The sequence below is a fragment of the Dermacentor andersoni genome, chromosome 2, assembly GCF_023375885.2.
Source record: "Dermacentor andersoni chromosome 2, qqDerAnde1_hic_scaffold, whole genome shotgun sequence".
Lineage (NCBI taxonomy): Eukaryota > Metazoa > Arthropoda > Arachnida > Ixodida > Ixodidae > Dermacentor > Dermacentor andersoni.
This window is the reverse complement of record NC_092815.1, coordinates 230,252,409-230,272,055: the sequence shown is the minus strand read 5'-3', so window position 1 is coordinate 230,272,055 and position 19,647 is coordinate 230,252,409. Positions and strand designations below refer to the sequence as shown.

The 19,647-nt window shown below is 48.4% G+C and overlaps 1 protein-coding gene across 2 annotated transcripts in view; it reads left to right on the top strand.

The window, feature by feature from the left end:
• The window catches only part of LOC126539960 (proteasome adapter and scaffold protein ECM29), a 467,228-nt gene that overhangs the window by 172,739 nt on the left and 274,842 nt on the right, over positions 1 to 19,647 (top strand). For both annotated transcript variants that reach the window (XM_050186788.2, XM_050186787.2), the window contains exons 14-15: positions 13,243 to 13,432; positions 13,631 to 13,725. In XM_050186788.2, coding sequence (XP_050042745.1) covers positions 13,243 to 13,432; positions 13,631 to 13,725 — 285 coding nt within the window. The remainder of the gene's footprint in view (positions 1 to 13,242; positions 13,433 to 13,630; positions 13,726 to 19,647) is intronic.

Below are 19,647 nucleotides of genomic sequence, written 5' to 3'. Positions count from 1 at the left end.
CATGTTGCCCATAGTGAAGTTAAATGGAATAACAGTGCAATAGACAGGACAGACGAAAGAAAATACAAAGCATGGACTAAGTGCTTTGTCTGTTTGCTTCTGTTTGTCACTGTTATTTGATTTAACTTCATCATGTACCAATCGGCCCAGGTTCGCACTCTGTTGCCTACCGACCAAGGCTTCTCTTGTCAGCCTGCTGTTGATCACTTTGATCCTCTGGCTCTCATGACTCTCATCTTGTTCCTAGTACCCATGCCACGCAGCATAGAAAATGACAGTAAATGCCTAGTGCCTCAAATTTTAGTGTCATTCGAGTGGTGCCACATGGGAGAGCTCTCATTCTCATAAATTTAATGTGTTATGTACTGCATTCCCTACAACTCACTCGGCTGAAAAATGTGTACTTTCGACAGTATAGCTAGGGCAGTGCAGTGTACTCATTGGGGCCATGACAATCATTTTTCTAGCTTCGACCATGCATTGCACAGAAAGCTCTATGCATCCCTCTGCAAGCTGGAAAAATTTGAGTGCATTTTCTGTGGTACAAATTTGAATTTGAATTTTTTTGTTATAGTTTTTATTTTTGCAGCAGCCTGACGACACTAGCTATTGACAAAATGAAATGACACCCTCAGCGACAGCTCCCTTGGACTAATGGAGGCCAATCTCAGAGGCCATGCTTTTATGTATTGTATGCACTGGAAGTGATTGCAGGAGCTACAGATATATTGTGGTCACAAGCTGTCATTTTGTTCTTGCATGGGCATCTAGGTGATCGCTGGAGATAGTTTCTGTAGGTGTTCTATGACTTGTGCTCCTCTTTCACGCAAGTGAAAAAATTGCCAAGCTCAATTCAACGACAATGCCCTTGCTGTGATGCCCTTGCGGAGCAGATAACACACAGGGTGTCTACCAACCGGGAACATCGGCGATTCTCAGGGATTTTAAGTAGTCTGGAAAAACTCAGGGAATTTGTGCCTCTATCAGGGAAAATTAGGTATAATTTTATTGAAAGGGGTGAAAGTCACGGTAATCCCGGCTCAAGTAACAGACAGAAATCGTAATTAATCGTCCTTGACGCCCTGTTGTCGGGTGGAGGAGTTGCCAGTGTACAGTCAACGACTGACTTTCCGGATTCCCGATAATTTGGACGGCTTCGCGACACCACCACGTGCACGTACCTCATAGAGTCAATGTATCAGAACGTTGGAAATTTCGGACGCAAGAACTCTTTGCCGTCCGATTCTCCGGACGCTTTGCGGTGACCGCAGGTCCGAAATGGCATTAATCAAAGCCACCGCCGCTGCCATCTTGATTGCCTCGCAGCCTCGAACCGACGCTCTCGCACGCAGATCCGCTGGCAGCCGTAGCCACCACTGCGGCAACGCTAGGCCTAGCTGCTTCGACGTTTCGCTGTGAAGCTTCTCGCCGTTGGTTGCCGCGTTTTTTTATTGATAGAATTCGCTGCTATCAGCAATTGCACGGACTCCACATATGTGGTCCTCGCGAGTGACTTAGAAGCTTGGAAAGCATGGTGCGTTGTACAATGCCGGTTCGCGAAATTAATCTTCGCCTCAATACAGAAATGTTACGCTGTGAAGCATACGCAAAAGTATTGCGGTGAAGCATAACAAGCGTGGCAAGGCGCAACTGTCACTGGACCCAGTATGTATGTATTCCTTAATTATATACTCATGCACCCGGTATTTCCTGTCACAGTATGAGCACCAATATGCCTAATACGTGTACTGACAAGCCTACAGAGCTATTTCGAATGTGCCTGTGGCGGATTGAGCCCTTAACGGCAGTAAATGACGTGCATTTATTTTTTCCAACTGGCCGATTTTTCGCACATACTCGCGGCCCCTAGGGAGTTCGAAAAATCGGACGTGGACTGTGCAACTGGCGAAGAAGATGCTTCAAATGGTCGGTGGGGCGAACGAGGGGCAGAAGGAGGACAAGAACAGAAAGGACCTATGCATTGGGGAATCAACGGGAGAGGAAGCGTGCTGCCGCCGTTTTGAGCTCAAAAAATGAAGTGTTGGCTGGTACCAACATGCAGGTGTCCCTCATCCAAACCGAAATAAACTCTTTAAAGCAGTGAAACACAACACTGAGGCGTCGTGCACAGGTTGAGATACAGTATGTCAGGACAGTTGAGGTTGACTTACGAGCTGTTGAGAGAGAATCTCAATTGTGACAAAGTTCGGGCCTCATACCACTGAGCTTGCCATCAGTTGATAGAAATAGCTCATTCTCAAAAATAGTTGCTTCTGTATGCATCTCCTTTTTATTTGTATTTGAGAATGTTCGACACAATTTTCAATATTTTTTGAAGACATTCTATTTGCTGTGCATATTACTAACCATTCCATTCGCTTCTATTTTTTTGAATAACATAAACACTACTCCTTAGTATTCAAATTGGTATAGTCGTCTTTTTAAAATTTCTTTAATTTGCTTACTAGAGAGTGACACCTTTGGGCAATATGGTTTCAGCCTGTTTTGACATAAAACAGTTCTGCATCACTCCCTGGAATTTCGCAACGGCACTCAGGGAAAACCTGGAAAAATCTGGGAATTTGGAATTGTCAACTTGGTAGACACCCTGAACACAGCAGTGGCTCCGCACTTCCTGGTGTCGCAATGTACGCCAAAATTGTATTTTCTGTGGGTGGGAGGGTCTTAGTGGCAGCGATTTGAAATTTAAATTTTGAGTTAAAACGTGCAATGAGAGCCCAATCATTTTGTGTGCAATAAACCTTGATATAATAAACTTCAATATAACAGAATTCTCTATATAACAAAGTACAGTCGACTTCCGTTCATTTGACCCTGACAGGGTTCTCGAAATTTATATAATTATCCAGCAGGTTGAATTAAACAAGATGCATAAAAATGTCGTAACACACAACTGATTCATTTGACAGTATTTGCACTATTGTAACACGTGTCCACTTTCTTTGTGTCCAAAGTAGAAAAGCTAATGTAGAAATGACATTCAAGCTCTTAAGCAAATCAAAAATCTAATGCACACCTGATCTTTAGCAAAGGAAATGGGCAACAGTCTAGTACGTGTTGTACAGTGGTGGCCGGTCTCCTAAAGTCACCTTTGCTGCTCTATCGTGTTATGTGGTAAAGCATGTGAACACCACAAAGGCAATTTTGGTTTCATGTCAAATGGCACCGTGGTGGCAACTTTCGGCTCACTATGCCTAAAAAAAAAAAAAAAGGAAGGTGTGAGATGGAACTGGGCATACAGTGTAATCAGATATTGTGAGCTGTGGTTATTGCTTGATAATCTTCCGAGGCAGGCCGAAAATGGGTGTTTTTGACTGAAGGTGACGTGTGTACAACGCATTCACTGTCCCCTGAGCTCCGCCGAGACAGACGCTGCCGCTAAAGAGGTTACTATTGGGGTCCGGTGCATGTGTGCTGACTGGTCGAGTTATCCTCCGATGGCGAATCTTATGATCTAGATAATAAATGCATATGCACTGGCTGGGACCGGGATTGTCGGTCAGGATCAAATGAACTGAAGTCCAATTAATGGAAGTATACTGTATGTAACTGCTTATGACTGCTTGTCCATAGAATAACATGTATTTTAAACCTTGAAATAATGAAGCATATCTATACGCAATTTCAATATAACGAAATTTCATTGCCACCGGGAAGGAATACCAAGGCAATAAATGGAAACTGCCATGGACGCAGACGGGAAAAGGGATAGTAGCATGCGGTTGTTTGTGAATGTTCCCCCTTGTTCAAGATTCACCCGGTTTCGTGAACAAGGGAGGGCTCGAGGCACCCTCCGTTTGACGGATGCTCCGCAGCGTGGTGGTGCTGAACGATGAATGACCGCCGAGCAGCCGTGCTCGTCGGTGTTTATTGTGGTGCGGTGACCAATGTTGCCTGCCGAGCTTAGCAGGCCATCGAGCCTGGCGGCGAACGGACATTATGCCTGAGGGGGCGTCACATGCTTGCTACGCCCCCTTACCCCCAGTTTGTTGGTGAAATAGAAAACAAACGTCTATGTTCAAAATATGAGGCTCTGCCTCCACCCTAGCTGGGTAAACACTGCCTGCTATCCAGGCGAGTAACGGTCCGGTGGCCTCCGCCGTCGAGTACTCCGCCTGGGCACCGGTGTTCATGGGTCGGGTGTGGCAACACTGGGTGCTGCCTGAGCCAGCCTCACTCCATTCGGAGAGTCCGTAGTGGTCGGCCTTGTGAGTGGTGCTGGGCTCGACACCGGTCCAACGGGTGCCGCACCACTGGCTACGGTTGCTGCATTCCAGGTGGGTGGTGCTCTGCTGGAAGTGACTGGTGCTGCCGCTAGTCCTCCTGCGGGCTGGAACTCGGAAGTGGCAGTCGAGGGTGCGGGCCAGGTCCTGAGGCGAGGCCTGACATGGTCGGCATGTCTGTGCCACATGGCCCCATCTGGCATATTGACGAGGACGGAAGTTCCTGGTGAAAACTGGAGCTCCCGACTCTGGCAAAGGCCCAGGACGGCATCCTTGGTCAGCAGCCAGCTTCTGCTTCAGCTGATTCAAGAGCACTCTGGATCGGTGGTCCAGATGCAAGACGTCCAAGGGTGTCTTGACCATCCGACCCAGCAGGAGCTCACAGGGGCACGGCCAGTTACATCGTGGGGCGTGGTCCGGTACTGAAATAGTATCCGGGCAATCTGCATCCAGAAATCCCCAGTCTGGCTCTTCTTGAGCTTGTCTTTGATGGTTTGCACCACCCGCTTGGCTGCACCATTTGAAGCAGGGTGCTACGGCGGAACCATCATCCGGCTTCCGGATGATGGTTCCGTATTCCATTCTTCGTCAGCCAGGCCAGGTACTCTGTGCTGGCAAAAGCAGGACCATTGTCGGACACGATGACATCCGACAACCCCTGGGCGGCGAAGACCTGTCATAGCGCTTCAATAGTCGCACCTGCTGATGGAGTGGTGACAGGTACAACCTCCACCCACTTCGAAAAGGTGTCCACCACCACCAGGAAGTAATGGCCCTTGAAGGGTCCCCCAAAATTCACATTTAGGCGGGACCAGGGTCTCTGTGGGAACGGCCAGGGGGTGATTTACACATGATGCGAGGCTCGCTGATGCTCCTTGCAGATTTGGCAGCTCTGCACCAAGTGAGCAATGTCCTGATCCAGGCCAGGCCACCAAACATGGGACCGGGCCGCCATCTTGGTCTTTTATACGCCATGATGACCCGCGTGCAGCAACTGCAGGACCCTGGGCCGGAGACTTTATGGGATCACCACCCTAGAACCCCACAGTAGGCAGCCCTGCTGCAAGCTCAGCTCAGCAGCCTTGTGGCTATAGGCCTGCTTCACCAATTCCTCTCCACGGGACACCGCCTCGACCACCTGAGACAGCACTGGGTCCCGGCTGGTCGCTTGAGATACCGTAGATCTGGAGAGCACCTCTGGGTACGTGTGTTCCAGCATGAACACTTCAGCAAGTTCTGGCCCCGCATCAGGCCAGGGGCAGGTGGCTAAGGGCATCAGCGGGTCCCAGGTCTTTTCCCGGATGGTAAACAGCTGGTAACTGTAAACAGCCAACCTCAAGGCCCAGCGTACTGCTCGAGGTGATGCCTGCACAGGAACTGCCTTGTCAGGCCCCAGCAGCCCCAACAGCGGCTTGTGGCCCGTGACCACCTCGAACTTCCGGCCCCACAGATACTGGTGGAAGCGTTCGATGCCGAACATGAGGGCCAAACCTTCCTTGCCAAGCTGGCTGTAACGTTGCTCTGCAGCATGGAGCCGACAAGAAGCAAACGACACAGGGCGTTCCTGGCCATTTTTGTCCCGATGTGCCAAGACGGCTCCCACACCGTACGGCAGCGCATCTCTGGTAAGGACGACAGGCTTAGCATGAACGAAGTGTACCAGCACTGGAGCCTTGGTGATTAGCTCCTTGCTTTCTTTGCTGGAAGGCCCGATCCTGCTCCTTCTTCCAGACCCATTGTTGACCATCTCGAAGCAGAAGATGGAGTGGCTGTAGATGCTGCGACAGGTTCGGCAGAAAACTCCTGTAGAAGTTGATGAGGCCCAGGTAGCTCTGAAGCTCCTTCTTGTTCTGGGGCTTAGGTGCCTTGAGCACAGCATCAACTTTGCGGGGACCGGGGCTAGGCCTGCCTGAGAAATGACATGTCCCAAGTACTCAACACTGGGGGCTAGGAAAACACACTTTCCCAGCTTGAGCTTGAGGCCGACGTCCTGCAGTCATGCCAGGACATTGTGCAGGTTCTGCAGGTGGTCCGTGTCATCGCTGCCAGTAACCAGGATGTCGTCCAAGTACACTGCCACGTGCCTCATGCCCCTGAAGAGGTTGTTCATCTCCCTCTGGAATATGGCTGGAGCCGAGGCCACGCCAAACATAGGCGCGTGTACTGAAAGAGCCCCAAAGTTGTCGATATTGTGACATACTTCCGGGAGGCATCCTGGAGCACCAGCTGCTGGTAAGCATCTTTGAGGTCGAGCTTGGTAAACTTCTGTCACCGGACAATGCTGACCAGAGATCTTCAATCCGGGGCAGCGGGTACTTCTCGACGGTAGCGACGGGGTTGATGGTAACCTTGAAATCCCCACAGATCTTGACACTGCCATCTCGCTTGAGGACTGGTACGATGGGAGTGGCCCATTCAGATGTCTTGACAGGTACCAGGATGCCCTCTCGCTGTAACCACTGCAGCTCCTGGGTGACCCCGTCCTTCAGGGCGAACGGCAGTGGGCGAGGCTTGAAAAATCGTGTCCGGGCTTCCTCAGGTACATAGATGCCAGCCGTCGTGCTGGCAAATGTGCCCCCTCCTGGCTGGAAGAGGGACTTGAACTTGGTCAGAAGGCTGGGGACGTCTTTCACCACATGCACGCCGCCTTCCTGGTGCTCTGGTAGACAAACGCCCAGTGCATGAATCCAGTTTCCGCCCAGCAGCGTCGGCGACGACCCCTTCGTTAAGTAAAGGGGAAGAGTTGCCTTCCTGTCGGCAAAGTGAACGCTGACCTGTGCCTGACCCTGGACCTGGGAGAGTTGCCCAGAGTAGCTGCGCAGCATCATACCCGAAGCGTCGACGGACACGCTGGGGAAAGTACGCTTGAAGAGTTTTCCGGCCATTACTGACACGCTGGCCCCTGTGTCCAGCTCGATGGAAATGGGGTGCCCGTAGATTTCGACAGTCAGCATGTACAGCGGCACAGACGACGGTACAAATCCTGTGTGCCACATGTCGAAAATCGGCGGGTCGTCGGCCACGACGTGGAGCCTGGCCACGGAAGAACTTGAGCCCACTGCCGCATGCCCCCGCCACGTACCCTTGCGACGGCTACCCTGGCCGCGGGCTTGTGTGGTACCTGGGCTTGAATCAGGCTGCTGCTTGCTGTTCGTCCTACCCCTTCGGCATACACGTGCCAGGTGCCCAGTTTTCCCGCATGTAAGGCATTGTGCTTGAGAGAACTGGCACTGTGAGGGGGAGTGGGCACCACCACAGCGACCGCAGGTACTGCCCTTTGTCGCCAACTTGTTGACCGCCGCTTCCGCCGACGATGAGCGAGTCGCACGAGAAATCTCGCCGGCGTCCTTAGCGGCAGCTTCCATTGCCAGCGCTGCCTTCACGGCGTCGTCCATCGAGGGGTCGGGTAGCTCCAGGAGTCGCGTCTGCATGGCGGGGTTGTTGATTCCGCAGACGAAACGGTCCCGGAGCAGCGAGTCCAGCTGGTCCCCAAAAACGCGGGCACTCGCTACCCTTCGTAGTGCAGCAACAAACTGCCCGAGGGTCTCTCCTTCCCGGCGGCTCCCATTGTTGAAGCGGAAACGCTCCATTAGTGTGGACGGTGCTGGGTTGAAATGCGAGCGCAGTATGTCAAGCAGCTCACCCAGTGTCTTAACATGCGGCGTGGCTGGCTTGAGAAGGTCGAGCAAGAGGCTGAAGACCCGGGTCCCGCAGCTGGCCAGGAAAATGTCCCTCTATTTGGCCTCGGGTGTGTCGTTTGCCCGGAAGAACACGTGGACTTGCTCCTCGTAAATTTCCCAGGCGGACCCATCTTCCTCAAACGGCTTGAGCCTTCCGTACAGCGGCATGGCGACAGCAACGGGGGGCGGTGTGGGCTGATCCATGGCTACTCGTCGCCAGTGTCACGATCCACCCGCGTTTGTGAACAAGGGAGGGCTCGAGGCTCCCTCCGTTAGACGGACGCTCCGCAGTGTGGTGGGGCTGAACGATGACTGACCACCGAGCAGCCGTGCTCGTCGGTGTTTATTGCGGTGCGGTGAACAATATTGCCTGCCGAGCTTCGCAGGCCACCGAGCCTGGCGGCGAATGAACATTATTCCTGAGGGGGCGTTACATGCTTGCTACACTCTCTAATTTCCTACGAGGTGACAGCGAACGGTTGCGGAAGTGAAGCAGTATCTTTGCTGGTAGTGGCGAGTTCGGCTGTTCATAGCCTTTGAAGTATTGTGGTGCATGCCACCTGATTTTTGAGGTCGTAACTGGCAACTGCTGCGTCAGTGCAGTGTGTTGTGTATTCGTATTGATGCATGTTACGCCACATATTCTTCAGATAAGCACATACCGAGCATGTGTTGTGTCGGCGCCCGATTTGCTGTTTTCGTTGTTGCCAATTATCCCTGCCTTATGCGGCAATAACAGTGATAAACATGGCGGTATAGTGCTACATGCAAGATCCTTTCACTTTCTGTGAAGTTAAAGTGCAGTGAGACCCTATTGTGCCTCGTGCACCAGTTGCTGTGGGTGCGAGGGAAAGTGTCCGTGCAAGAGTGAGCCTAGAAAGATGGTGGATCAGTGTGCGCAAGAGCTAGGGCCGGGGGTGCAGGGCCTGGTGATTGGATCAAAGGCGTGCTGGGGAGGTGCGCCTTTAATGCCTGACTGGTCAGCTTATAGCATTGTCCCACTGCGGGGCACACTCAGCTGAGGCGGTGAAATGGACACAAATGCTTCGCAGACTTTGTTTCATAGTGCCAATGCGAAAATATTCTTGACATGGCATGAAACCGTGTCTTTAGTCACTGACTCTCAAATTCAACTAAGGAAATTTATTTTTAATTGAAATTTGTTTTTTTCTGGTTGCCCGATAATTCAGAAAATTTCACAGCCCCTTCTGTGTAAAAAAAATATGCCAGCAATTGAACGCAGTGAAGTATAGTGCCCATTTTACCGACAAATCATATCGAGGTTTGACTTTAAAATTATATTAGCTCCTCTATATGCTCAGGTAAATGATAAACTAAAAATAGTTTGACGACCATGTCATGGCCCTTTTTAACTATATTACTGTTGTTGCTGCTCGCATGCACACCAGGTTTAGTGCGGAGGCATATATATGCGGCTGTCAGCACTGCGATATGATCGGTGCCACTGCTTTTTTCTCAGCTTCAGTGTGTTGGCTGTGAATAACAACAAACCTAGGTTGATGACACTAACTGTAGTTAAAGCATTATTAGATTGAAATATTGTTCAAGGCAATTTCAAGCTTTAACGACATAACCTACTTCTAAATGAGCTTTCAAAGATTCCTTGTGCTATAGGGCAGCTGTAATCATCATCATGCCAAATTGCATTAAATTTGCACATATGGCAGCAGCTCCAAAAATAATGTGATCGGGAAACTTAAGACATTAACAATTTAATGTCATTTTTGCTTTGATGTAGCACAGGTATAAGCTTGCCATGTCCTGTGTGCATTACAAACGTGCTGCACACAAGAAAAGTTGAGCTTGTGGGGATGTGCTACTCTCACGCATCCCTTCATACGTTGTTTCCCCGCATATTTCCCGTCTCCTGTTATCTGGCTTTGCCACGTAGCTTATTGCCAGCGGCAGTCAGTCTGGTTGAAGCGCAGTGCAAGAGATGGCGTAAGTGTTGCTCTGCTAATGCCACCTAATGGCGGGGTTACTTGGGCGACAAAAGGAGAAAGTTCATCCCCTTTGGCTCGGGCTCGGCAAGTGGCACGCCGATCCATGCTTCTGCGAGACGGTCTCGCGAGGCCTCGTTCGAATGTGCCATCGTTCGCGGGACCGTATGCGCGAATGACCAGGCGTTGCTGTCCAGCATGGGGCGAACATATTCGCTCGTTATCTGGTCGCGGTGAGTCGGACTTCCGTGATTTGTCGCGCGGCCATCGGCATGTTTTGTGGATAGCAACTCGGCTAGCAGGCATTAGTCTATGAGAGGTACAATAAATGCCCTTGTGATTGTTTGCACTACTGTGTTGTCGTTCCTTTGTCCCAAGAGCACGGGTGAGAACCCCACAAGCTGCAACTGAAATTTTCCATATGCACTCACTACTGTCAAAAACAGCAGAAGAGAAACTGCTGCAAGACCACATACGCACCCACAACAAGCACGTATGTGAAGTCTTTTCGTTAGCACACCATGTGCATGTTAATTTTGTGCATCTTAAGAGGCATCTGCGACGTGTTCTAAACATCAATATGGTTGACGACTGATAATTTGAACTCCACGAGGAACGTAAATAAGTCCGAACTATCAAATGTCAGAAAAAAAACTAATGTATCCAAAAAAAGTAACTTTATTTAAATTTTAAGGCCCCTGTGCAAGGAATAAGTGGTCGATTCGTTGCTGCACGCACTTACGCTTACGTGTGACCAAGTACTGTATATATGTCAGTCTTGTGCTGTCACTGTATGCCGATGTAAGGACTGTAAAGTCTCAAGCCCACATGTGAAGGCTCTGGAGCACGCAGCACATCATCATCATCCGAGTTAAAGTGTCTGTTTGACGGTGGGAAAACTTGCTCAATTATTTCATCATCGTTCAGATCAGCATGCAACAACACCGCGTTGTTGACGTCTGCAGAGTCTTCATATGTAATGACGGCAGAAATCGGCACACCACAGCCTACCAAGTCATCAATGATGTCAACATTTGAGCACATTGGTGTAGGCGACAGGTTTAGGCTCTTCAGTTGTGGAGTCATTCGGACTGCAACTCAAGTCTGAGTCTGACTGCGAAGATACCTTTGGTGCCATTTGATGCGGCCTGTCGATAAGTTCACAAGAAAGACTTCTTGGAGCCAGCAGAGTGCTGTCTGAAGCGCAAACTAAACAAACAAGCACAGGATAGCGGAATGCTGACCGAAAGGCTGTGGGATTCTCACCCGTGCTCTTGGGACAAAGAAACGACAACACAGTCGTGCAAACAATCACAAGGGCATTTATTGCACCTTTCATAGATCAATGCCTGCTAGCAGAGTTGCTATCCCCAAAACATGCCGATGGGCGTGCGACAAATCACGGAAGTCGGATTCACCGCAACGGGATAACGAGTGAATATGTACGCCCCATGCTGGATCCCAACGCCTGGTCGTTCGCGCGTACAGTCACGCGAACGGTGGCGCATTCGAAGGAGCCCTTGCGAGACGGTCACGCAGAAGCATGGATCGGTGCACGCTCGGAACTTCCGTACAGCTTGCCGAATCCGAATCAAAGAGCAAGCGCCTTTTCTTTTCCGCGTCCAAGTAACCCCGCCGTGAGGCGGCGTTAGCAGCACAACAGTCGTGCCATCTCTCGTACTGTGCTTCAACCACACCGACCGCTGCGAGCGCTAGGCCACGCGGCGAAGCCGAATCACAAGAGATGGGAGCCATGCAGGAAAACAATATATCAGGGGATGCGTGAGAGTCGCGCATCCCCACAAGGCAAACTGAACAAACAGGATGACAATAGCAGGCCAAGCGTAGGGCTGCCGAAATAGGATGCGATGATCACAATGTTGATGTGACCTATATTTTAGGCAAAGCCTCCAGGATTGGCATTTGCAGTTAAATCTTCAAGGCAAGGCCTCGGGGATTACCGTAAAACGTGTAATCTCTGAGGCCATACTTGCTGTCTTATCGAGGTTACCAGAGGAGATAATGACGTCAGAGTCTGCGTGCGCTACAGCCACGGACGGAGTCTGGATAATTGAATGCTGAGCTGGCCACTGTCCGAAATATTGGTTGTCTTTACACATTAAGTGTATGAGGCCATTAGCAGTGCCTCAAAGCTATTCGAATTACCTGACATGTCTGGATTATTGGTGTCCGATTTATCAGTTGGCAACTGTATTATCATTATTGCTTTTGATTTGGAGGTGTTATCTTGGTTGACACAACAAAAAAGAATGTGTCAACCAAGTTTTGATGCTTAGTACATCATTGTTGAAATGAATAGATTATTAAGTCTTGATTGTGCGACCACAATACTATTCACACCTTTGGGTGAGACGGGCCTTGTAAGCGTCGACCGTTTTCCTGGTGCAGCTGGCATGTGCTTTGGTGAGATCAGCTTCATGCATGTTGGCACTCTTACTGGCCTGTTGAGTGCATGCAGCCCTTTCATGCTTGCCTTTCCTCTTTTCAGTTTCACTGTTATCTTGTGGTGCGGGAGCATGCTGCCATTATGAACCCCTCACTCACTATGAGCTAGCGCACCGCACTAGGGCTGCATCAAGGCTGGCATGCTGCTTTTGTGTATGTGGGCTGAAGGACAAGAGCGCACATGCACACTGAGACGTGCATACATGCATAAGGCTTGGGCGAGTGCACTCGCGGGGCCTTCGTGTGGCTTGAAGCTTTGTCTTGAACTTGTCGGGAAGCTTTAGCACAGCCCAGCTTTCCTGTGTCCAGAACTCGCAAACTTCATGGCCTCCGCCAAAAGGCGAGGCATAAGTTAGGGGCGCTTGGCAGCGGAGCAGAGGACAAGAGTAACAAAGGCGCTCGTATCCCACCCCATTTACAACTAATTCTCATTCAACTTCAACTTTATTAATTCTTCTAGTACACACTAGAAACATCCTCCTGGGCTAAAACCTGCCATAAGCAGCTTGACTGGACTGATTGTATCCTCAGTTGCTGGATACTGCTACATGATTTGATATAGAAAGGTATCATTTCATTACGGTCTCATTCTTTATTATAACCTGATTGTATCCTTGGTTGCTGAATACTGCTACATGATTTGATATAGAGAGGTATCATTTCATTGCGGTCTCATGTTCATACGGCATCTACGAGGTATCTGACTGATCTTCCTTTTTTATGAGTGGTTACAAGATACCCAGATCCCAGATACCCAAAGCCGTGTGAACTGAGCTAAGAAGACCTTCTCTTCAAAAGGGCTACTTTGTTGTCCTGTTTGCTGCACAGATATTTCGGTCCAGTGCAAATACAATATTAAGGGCTTCGACTGTGCCTCCTCTGTGCCTGCAGGTGCTTCGATATCTGCGCCGGTGCCTACATGCAAGTGCAGGCGTGACCGAGGCGCCCGACGAGCGGTCAGTTCGGGAGCCTGTGGGAGCACCCCGTGTCTGTCGCTACATGCGCTCATTGGCCACACAGGGGAACAATGGACCAGAGCTGTACGCACAGCTGCTGGTGCGATTCCTGCCTCTGGCCACAGGTATTAACTGCAACACTAGGCAGTGTAAGGTTGAGACTCTCTTGTGATTACCAGTACACATTTTTGAGCAGCCTTGTCTCTGGATGCAAGGGTGGCTTGCGCCATAATGTTTCCTACTATTACTCGGGCTCAAATTTCGCGGAGCTCATGATGAGGTGCTACAGAAGCGAACCTTCCTGTGTCTTTTGTGGCACGCAGACGAAGGCCCCCTGGTGTCCCTGGTGGAGCTGGTTGCATCGGCAGCACCGGACCAGGCAGCCAAACTTCTGGAAGCAGAGAGGGGTGCCCTCAAGGCAGGTTTCCCAAACCGCATAACCTGTGCTGCATTGCTAAATGCCAATCAGATAGACCAACTTAGCCTACGTTTGAGTGAGTGCACTTTGCTTCACTTGGTGCCAATTTGGTAGCTCAGTGCAGAATGGCTGATGGCAATGACAATTGTGTGCTACAAGAAACACTTAATATGCTTATTAATATTTAGTGGCTTGAAGTGGTGATTAGTAGGATCATTAATATATTGCTTTTTCATTATTAGGAATTTATCCGAAATGATATTTTTAGAAACTGCTTGAAGCCGCAACACTAGCATGCACCTAGGCAGGTTCACATTCGCTGTAATACATGCTGTCAGAATCTGGCAGCCTTAATGCCTTGCTTTTATGGTTGCAGCAGGCTTTCAGGACAGTGATGTGAACAAAGCCAGTCACTCAAACAGTCATTGTAAGAGACCGGATGTGTAAGCGCTAAAAAATGCTATATTAGGCGCCTGTAATGGGCACTAATGCTTAAAGACACATGTACGCTCCAAATAATGTCCTTTAGGCATGTCCAGGGGCCTTTCGTCCAAGGGGCCTTTGTCAATTAATAAAAAATTTAAGTTTTGCATTTGAGGCAAAATTATGGTTTTCTAAAAAACACAGCCCTCTGAACCCCTTTTTTTTGAAGTTAATTTTATTTCCTCAATAAAATAGAATGAGACAAACTGTTAGGTTAAATGATTTATCTGAAATCTAGTGTAGTGCTGGCTTGTATTTACAAAAGAAATGCTCAACATCCACCGATGTTAGAGACACATATTTGCACTTTGGAATGTTTGATGATCCGACGCCTTCTTGAATTGCAGAATGTTTGCTTGTCAGAACCATTGACAATTCTTTCAGCACTGAAAACCAGTTTTTTTTTTTTTTTTTTCCGTGACAGATTGAATTTTTGAACTATTGCTATTAGCAACAGGTTCATTGGCGATGGTTGCGAACCTTTCCTAAACATCGAAAGTGAGCCCCACATTGCGGGTCAGAGTTTCGCTTGCGCATTCAAGTTTTTTGATAATGTCGGCTAAAAACGTGAAGTGAGTGCACAAGTTGCCTTCAAGTTTATCGTCGTGCAGCGTGGGTTGAGCCCTTCTCACAGCAATGCTCTCATTTTCTGCAAAACTGTTAATAACAGCCTTTACACCAGCAAAGTGTTTGTGTTACTATAATCAGCTGCCTTCAGCCAAGTTCCTCAGCTAGTGATTAAAAACTATACACAAAATATGGCCAGGTAACATCGAAATAGGCATTTATAGGCACAATAATAGTGCCACTAAAATGTTTCTAGACTCGTAGTTTGTGCTTGTGTGTTAAATAAGCACGAGAAGGATATAAGTTTCTGTCCCTAGTCATTGGCCACCGTACTTCAACACCCTGTGATGGATCAGGCTTTCTTGTTAAAGTTGTGCTAAATAAAGGACACAGCAAAAGAGGGAATAAAAATGCATGCGAGAGCTAAACTCCAAAGAAATTTGTTAAGTATGTGCATGCATAGATACAGCAGGGACATAAAATCACAATGGAAAAAGATAATGCATAAACTCCAGTCAAAACACGAGAGGGCCTTGGATGCCATCATGCATTTGTGACTGCCAGCAGCTGAAGCTTCTTCACTGACAATGGTCCATAAGTTAATCTGTGGCTGCCTCGCACTGCTGCTTCAGTTGCAGTAACCAACATATTTTTGTGACTGGGGGGGGGGGGGGAGTATTCTGTAAGAGTCCACCTAGTGGACTGTCCGTTTCGGCTGCTGCTGATTGGCTAGGGCCGCTCGTCTGCTTCTCGCTCGTAAAGCTGCATCCAGTCAGCAGGTGCGGAAATGGACAGTCCACTAGGTCGTCTCTTACACCCCTTAAGAGGACTACATAAGTGTCAGAACAGCTGAGCGGTCTAAAAATGAGTTTAGAGAAAAAAAATGTAATGTCACTCTTCCAGCAGCCAAAAAGTTTGTTTACCCACTTTTTGTTCAGTCTTGCAGTAGATTGTGACAACATTTGCTAGAATTCTTCACCGATAACGTGCTTCTCGTTCTCTGAGGAGCAGTAGAACTTTGGTTGAGCTAGTTGGTTCATTCTGACATTATAGACAGGGCGGCACATAAGTACACAGTCTTGTTTATAGTTTCTTACTTGCAGTCCGAGGCATGTCATCATCATTTGGCTAAACATGAAGTTGACAAGCTACTCATCTCACTCCGCATCACTGGCAGTCTGCAAATCTAGTCAGGAGGTGGTAACGTAGTGCAAGGTTTTTCCATTTCACAGGGATGGAAGTGCTGCACAAATTGCGCCATCTTGCGCCAAACCACCGAGCTGCGCCAACTTGTGCCAGAACACTAACTTGGAATGAAGTTGCTACATTTTATGGGATGTTCGTGTTCAGTGGCAGCCACACAGCCATGTGTTGGCTAGCATTTAGCCCTAGAAGTCAAGCTAAAGCAATCCGTTTCAGCTTTTGGTGTCTTTGGAGCGTGGGTGTGTTTGGTGACTACGCATTGTAACTTGGCCACAGGGAAGCAAAATTCCTTGTGCTATTCAATGCATTATGAATAATTTATGTAAGTCTTAACGCATTTGAATGATATTCGTACCAGCTAAAGAGGATTAGACTGGTGCTCTTCTTATGGTGTAGTCGGGAAAGGAAGCCGTGCTCTAACCTAAATGAATAAGTTGTATGATCTGTCATTATACATTTTAGGCCTCACATGTATGCCCTATTGCTAAATCTGTGTCGATTAATGGCGAACACCATGTGTGTAACGTCTAAATATATTTTGCACGAGCACCACGTCCAGTTCCAGTGATGGTAGCATGGCACGTTGACAAACGAGCTGCTAGCTTTCGTGAAACTTCTTGACCAGAAATATCCAATGCCAACCGTAATTGCCACTCAAATAAGTACCCCGGATACTCTATATTCTGGAAACCACACCATACAAGATCCCGACCTTTGTGACTGCAAAACGTAAACCAAGGATGTAAAGTGTTGATATTGGTTAACTGTAGCAGCCGAATGGTGGTCATAAAGGGTCAGAGAATACGCAAACGACAGAAATAGCAGAAAGTCCGAACATTTCAAAGAACCATTGCTTGGCATTCAGAATATCATTTCTGTTTTACATTGACTTTATGGGGCAACCCTAATAATCGAAGTTGTGCAAAATATTTGTTGGCGATTCTGATCAATAAGCCACTGAACACTTTTTCTCCCTGTATTTCTTTCATAAATGTCAGTTTTTCTTTTCTTTCCACTAAGTTCTGTGGAATATTGGCAAATATGCAATGACCAACAAAGTAGCTTCACATTTATTCTGTGGTACTCTGCTATGCCAACTGAAAGTCATCAAGAATTAAACAACTGAGGGCGTTATGCGAGCGGCATTCACTGTACATTGATAGGTATTGTTCATGGTTGTCTCAGGGTGGTAAACACTATGTAAGGAACGTTTGAGTCAGGAAAAGCCTTTATGGGGCATGAGCATAAGAAAAATACATATATCCAGAAAGCATGCGTTGTCAATCCAATGGCAAAATCCTAACATACGACAAACTATATACAAAGCTAGTTAATTAAAAATATTGTCTTAAGTGCTCGCACACGACGTATTATGAATTTGAAAATATTTACATAAAGTCTATCGATGTGGCCACGTCACCTCGTCGTCGCTGCTTCCAACGACACGTCGTTGGGCCCGCCGATGCGTCGTAGACTCTATGTCGCTATGTCCGAGGTTCGGTCCACGGTTGGCCTGGTTAGGGAGTCAGGAGGGTGGAGTGACCTAGGCGCCTGGATCGCCCAGTCAACTCTGCAAGCTGCGGATCGTAGCTGCAGGGAATCCGGGAAGTGGTGCCATCAGCCTGTAGCTGCGGCTTTCGGGGGGAGGTCCCCTCAGCTCGCTGGTCGTGGCCGCGGCAGCTCTATGAAGGTGCAGAAAATTTGCTCTATGAAGATGCAGCATGGCCAGCACAACGTCAGAGTCCCGAGCTGGAGGCTGGCTTCCTAAATCTAGAATGTTACTTTGTCATCTTTGTGGATACTCTGTAAACCTTCCATACATCTGGTGGACCTGAACGACATTCCGCGGTCCGGCAGTTAAGCACTGCAATGCTACCCAAACGTATTCAGGGGTGACACCTCAACTCCACAGCTACCACCTGTGCCACAAACATTTGGCTTCTCGTCAGAAGCACTGCCACACTTAGCAGCACTGACAACTGCCACGTGGGTTTTCTCATACGAGCGGTGAGCCTGCACAGCAGGAACGGGATGATTTCACGAAATTGGACAATATCGTTTTCCACTTGACCGGCACCCTCTAACTTGGGGTTCCAAAGTCATGAAACCAAGGTCCGGACCTGGACTGCATTCAAGACGAATTCCAGTTCCAAGTACTCGGCCATCCAACAGTTTTTGGGTGTTCGCAGTTGTTTTAGTAAAAAGGAAAGGTTGCTCAATACAGTTCTCCATGGATTACTCAAGCCTAAACAGTATAACCTGAAAGAATGTGTACCCTTTACTGGGAAAGGATGAGGTTTCGAACTGTTTGCAAGAAGCAGAGTTCTTTCCCTCCTTCGATGTATATTCCAATTATTGGCAAGTGTCAGCGACTTCAACTGATTGCTCCAAAACTGCATTTATCACGCTGAACAGCCTACACAATTTTACTGTGTTGCTTTTTGAAATTGGCAATCTACCTGCAACATTGAGCATACTGTGGACAATATTCTACCATGGTCGATGAAAAAAAAGAAAAATAGAATGTGCTGCAATGGGAGCGAATGGCACAGCTGCATTCTCGGCTGCTTGGCTTGGGGCCAAATGGTGCTAGCTATCGGGGATGGGATGCATTGGCTTCCACGGGCGACTGTGTTCCAAGTGCGTTCCTTAAGAATTTTCTATGCCGATTCCAGACAACAGCCCCAACTAGTGGCACCGCAGTGGATGACAGCGTTTTCGATGCGTGTGGCAGGTCGCACTATGTTTTTTTATTCAGCGGCCGTGATTTTGCACAGTCTCAAGTGTAATACATTTCTCTGTTACCTTGACATTGTCGTCCTTGCCCAGATTTCTCAGCACTGCTTCCAGCTGGTTCTGCACGGTTTGACTGATGCTGGCTTGCGATTCAAAGGGGCCCTGAACCATTCATTATCCAAGTTGAGAAATGCATTTAAAATTAAATTAGACTGTTTCAGAAATACTTTGCCGCAAAAAGCACCTCAATGCATTCAGCGGAGCCGAGTTATTGGGAATCAAACACCGCTTCGACGTGCTTCTGCTCCTTTTTCAATGGCTTGCACTGTGAAGGCTACAGTGGAGTGGGGCATGCCCATAATGGGCCTACTGAACTTTCACTGTGGCACGCAGCTCAAATGTTATTTTGGATTTTCACTCAGATGCCAGTACTTCTGATTTTGGCACCTATGACATGCCAAATGCAGCCAAATGCAATTGTCCTCAGCATACCGCAGTGCGCTCAGCCAGCGGACTCGTTGCGGCACCCAACGGTGGCTGCGAAAGCTGTGGTATCTAGGCTACGTAGCAGACCGCAGCTACATGCGACTGGAGCACTTACTTTGTGCATGACAGGGCTTGAGTGCATGCTCGCGCTCACGTGCTCCAGTCTGGCCATGCTACGTGGTGTAGACCGGCTTTGTCCAGCACCAGCTTGACTGACGGATAGTAGCCACTTCCAGCTAGCACATGTTGAAGTGCTCTAAACAGCCCAATATGAAGCAAAATGCGGCAGGAGTGAGCGCGCGTTAATTTTTAACAAATTTCCGAAGAAAATATTACACTGAAATTGGGCTTAGCGCACACTCCATGCATTTATCTCTGCGGTAAAGCAAATTATTCTGATAGCTAAAATAAAGCAGAAGCTATTTTCTCTGCAAAATTGCAAGTGTG